We start from the raw sequence: 3,869 nt of genomic DNA, 5'->3' as shown, positions 1-3,869 counted from the left end.
ATTTTACATATTTCATAATGTTTTACCTTTTCTTTTAAAGATTTATGCATTATTTTTGTAATCAGAATAAAAATGTATAGAAAGAATGGTGAAATGGTCAACGATACTTCAAAGAAGGTCATGAAGTTACCTTACTGAGAAAAGAATAAGGTAAGAAGAGGTGTCTTCACGGAGTGGGTGGGAGCCAGATGGCAAGTGATTAAGAATGAAAAAGGAGCCCTAGCCGGTATGCCATCCTGTGCACCAAAAGGTCATCAGTTCAATTCCCAGTCAGGGCACGTGTCGGGGTTATGGGTTCAGTCCCTGGGTGGGGAGTGTGTAGGAGGCAGCCAATTGATGTTTGGCTCTCATCTCAATGTTTCTCTCTCTCTCCCTCCCCCCACCCAAATAAAAAAAGAAAAAGAATGAAAAAGAAGAAGAAAAATTGAAGCAGTGAATGTAAGTCTCCTTTGGGAAGGTTGGCAAAAGGAGGAAGCAATGAGAGGTAAGAACAACTGGAAACCACGTGATTCTGAATAAAGTTTATTAAATGATATGTACAGCAAATGTAGTAATTCACACCTTTATTTATCAACCCACTGCAATAAAGAAAAATAAATGAACAGGAGAACCTGTGTCTGCACAGCACATGCTCTCGGTGTGTAACGTAAATGGCAACACTTTAAATTAATTGGTTATGTATAATGTCAGTTATTTTTCTTTCAGAATATAACCTTTTTTTCTTTTTTGTAGTAATCTAGTCCAGCAATAGGACTTAATACTACTTCAGATAAATAGAACTGCCAAAAAAAAAGAAACCAAACAGAAAACAAAAACAACCTCAAAACCAAAAAAACTGTAACTGAGATTATAGTTACTACCTTCTCTCCCAGAAATAATGATTATTTATCTAAAGTTTTAACTTTACTATGGCTGTATTTGTGCTAAAATCTGCCGGTGAGTTATTTGGAATTCCTTCATTTAAATAAAAATGCAAAAAACTTAATGACTTCCTTATTTTACCTCCCTTCAACTGAAATTTTTAAAATTATTTTTCTATACAAAGTAGGTACATGGGCTATACAAAGTTAAATATACATATTTACAGTCCCACCTAAGCATATGGTTTTTTTCTTTTACTGATCCCAGAGAGACTGCAAAAGAGAAGTGGTTCGGGGCTTGCCTTTACCCAGAAGCGTGGCTAATATATCAAAACTGTCTGCAAGGCATGCCGCCAGTTAGCTGCACTTGCTATTAATAAACCTGTATAAACATCTCAGCATAAAAATAGGTATTTTATAATACTAAATGTCTGAAGACAAAAGAGCATTGGAAACCTTTGTTCCTTGTCTTGTCATACATAGGAAGCTGAAGTTTGATGCAAATTTGAACACATGATTTTATTAAAGACGGGCAAATTGGTGAGGCATATCTGGGTTTCTGTTGATACACAAATGCGCGAGGTTGGCATCATATGCAAATGTGGCTTTACAAATTGGTTTTATTTTCTAGCTGTATTTAAAGAGGTGTTCACAATTACCTACAGAATCAAGAAGCACCCCTCAAAAAACTATTAGGTAAGATCATGATATTAATGGTTTGCATCTAAGAAAGATGAGGAAACACATTAGCCAATACAAGAATTACATTTCCAAACTAGTGAAATGCTGCTGGGCAAATGCACGTGCACACACACTGGTACTCATTCCCTCAGAGTCAAATCACAGTGCCCTGGGCGGTGGAGGGGACCTTCCAAAGCTACAAGTCTTATTTAAGGAATTTCTGCCCAGGAGGCTCCTCCGCCCACCCCACCCCGCCCCACCCCACCATTAGTTCTACAATCTTTCCCCTTGGGATTAAGGCTCTGCTCTGCCCTAAAAACAAATGTCTCTGGGAAGAGGTCCTGTATCAGTCATTTACACTTTAGTGTGAAGAAGTCAGCCAGCAAGATTGGAAAAGAGGACAGGGAGAGAAGTGAGGGCACTGTAGCTGTCTGATAGGGGATGGGCAGCCGGTGGGATCCTAAGATGAGTAGTGGAGACAGAGGTGGAGGCAGAGACACTGAAGACAAACTTTTTGCTTACTTATAAAGACTCGGACCTTCGGACAATGGTACTGGGCACTTCTGAGCTACAGGCAGAGAGCCAGGGCTCCTGTACACACTCTGGCACTCGGAATTGCTACTCCTACTTGTGGCCGGATGTGTATTTGTGGAGAGGGTGAGAGTCTGAAGACTTGGAAACAGCGCCAAGTATTTTCAGTCATAAAGTACCCTCAGGCAAAGGTTCTCCCAGCATCCTAGTTGTTCAACAGTCAGCTAATAGAGACAGAAATACAATACTTTCTAGGATCCCTCCAGGGAAATTCATCTCTTCCTCTCTCACACCCTTCTTAGCACATTTCACCGTCTCTCCTGAGTGTGTGTGTGTGTGTCTCCAATCACCTCTGAGTCCCCGCAGGCAGGGAACGGGCCATTCCTATCTTTCATTCTCCAAGGGGTCTAACAGAGAGGGCTGACAAACATCCTGCACTCGGACAGAGTTGTGACTGAACACCCAGGCATCGCAGGGGCCTCCCCGCTGAGCTCCGGCCTCCTGGGAGCAGCAGAATCACTTCCTCACACCTGGCCCTGCATCCGCACCTCTGCTCTGAAGCGAAGCCTGGCCAGGGTGCACCAAGACCCACAGCCCCGGGGACTACATTCTGAGTGGCCCTTGAGCTCCTATGGGGATGCGGTAAGTCTGCTGGCTGGTGCCCAGCATCCAGTGTCTATCAGAGTGTGTTAAATGAATCACTGAACATCACCATCCTTTTCTCCCTGAGAACAGGCCTATCAATCCCAAACTGTCCTGGCCAAGAACAATCCAGAAGAGAAAGATTAGCAACGGCGTCTGATCAATGAAACTGTGCCCTGAAAGGGAACATTTGTGGAAGCCAATGATCCGGGAAAGGAGCACACGGCATATGACCTCAGGAGCCACAGGGCTTCCTGACCTAAGTCACTGGGACACACACATTTCACTGTCTGCCTGGCCACCTGCTCCCACGGGCAAACCTCCGTGCTTTTCTGTCTGACCCCAGGGGGCAGTGGCAATGCCGCAGGCTGGGTGTGCACGCTCAGGCGCCGAAGGTTCGCCTCCATTTCCCCACTAACCTCAGCAGGTCCAGCGAGGGGCCTCCACCACCGTCTAGGGATGACCTCAGCCCAGACTGATCTCCAGCGGCGCTGATGGTGCTGGGGGGTCTGCGGGCTCGGGTGGCTGGGGTGGGGCGGGGTCTGTGTGGAGCCTTTGGAGAATGGCTGGGGACCTGCCAGGGCTCTGAGGGCCGCTCCAGGCAGGTCAGGGAGGCAGCAGCAGGAGGCGTTTCTGTGGCCACAGGTCAGATTACCTCAGACGGGGAGCGGAGGGGAGGGCTGGAGAGGCTCCCAGAAGCAGCTAAATAAATACAGATTTGCCTCATTCCTTTCTGCTCAGCGCATGGTTCGGGCCTGTCTGATGCACGGTGAGCTGAGACAGGCCCGGGTTTTACACACAACACACTTCTCTGTCCCACTCTTTTGCTTCGTTCTTTATCCACTGTATTACTTTTCCTACTGACTCCACTTTCAAATAAAGAGACCAGTTCATGGGTTATGCTTCATCCTCCGGCAAAAATCATCTCTGCGGTTTTCAGTCTTCTTACAGATACAAAGGCTTTACATAGTTGCCTGGAAAAGTGCCAAACTGCCTGGTCCTTCTTGAAGTACCTGTGAAAACACACACGGACAATGAGGAGACCCGCCCGCAGGAGTGCAGAGGGCCCTGGATCGCCACCGGGCAGCCCGCAGTGCAGTGTGCGGCCTCCACAGCCCCTTCCCTTCCCTTCCCTTCCCTTCCCTTCCCTTCCCT

The 3,869-nt window shown here is 46.5% G+C and overlaps 1 protein-coding gene across 20 annotated transcripts in view; it reads right to left on the bottom strand.

The window, feature by feature from the left end:
* Positions 1 to 506: 506 nt before the first annotated feature.
* Positions 507 to 3,869, bottom strand: part of SORBS1 (sorbin and SH3 domain containing 1) — a 200,998-nt gene continuing 197,635 nt past the window's right edge. For all 20 annotated transcript variants that reach the window (XM_014532641.1, XM_014532643.1, XM_014532645.1 and 17 more), the window contains one exon: positions 507 to 3,727. In XM_014532641.1, the coding sequence (XP_014388127.1) occupies positions 3,660 to 3,727 (68 nt within the window). In that variant the 3' untranslated portion in view covers positions 507 to 3,659. The remainder of the gene's footprint in view (positions 3,728 to 3,869) is intronic.

This window comes from Myotis brandtii, unplaced genomic scaffold, assembly GCF_000412655.1.
Source record: "Myotis brandtii unplaced genomic scaffold, ASM41265v1 scaffold902, whole genome shotgun sequence".
In the NCBI taxonomy this organism is placed as follows: domain Eukaryota; kingdom Metazoa; phylum Chordata; class Mammalia; order Chiroptera; family Vespertilionidae; genus Myotis; species Myotis brandtii.
This window is presented reverse-complemented; position numbering and strand designations above follow the sequence as displayed.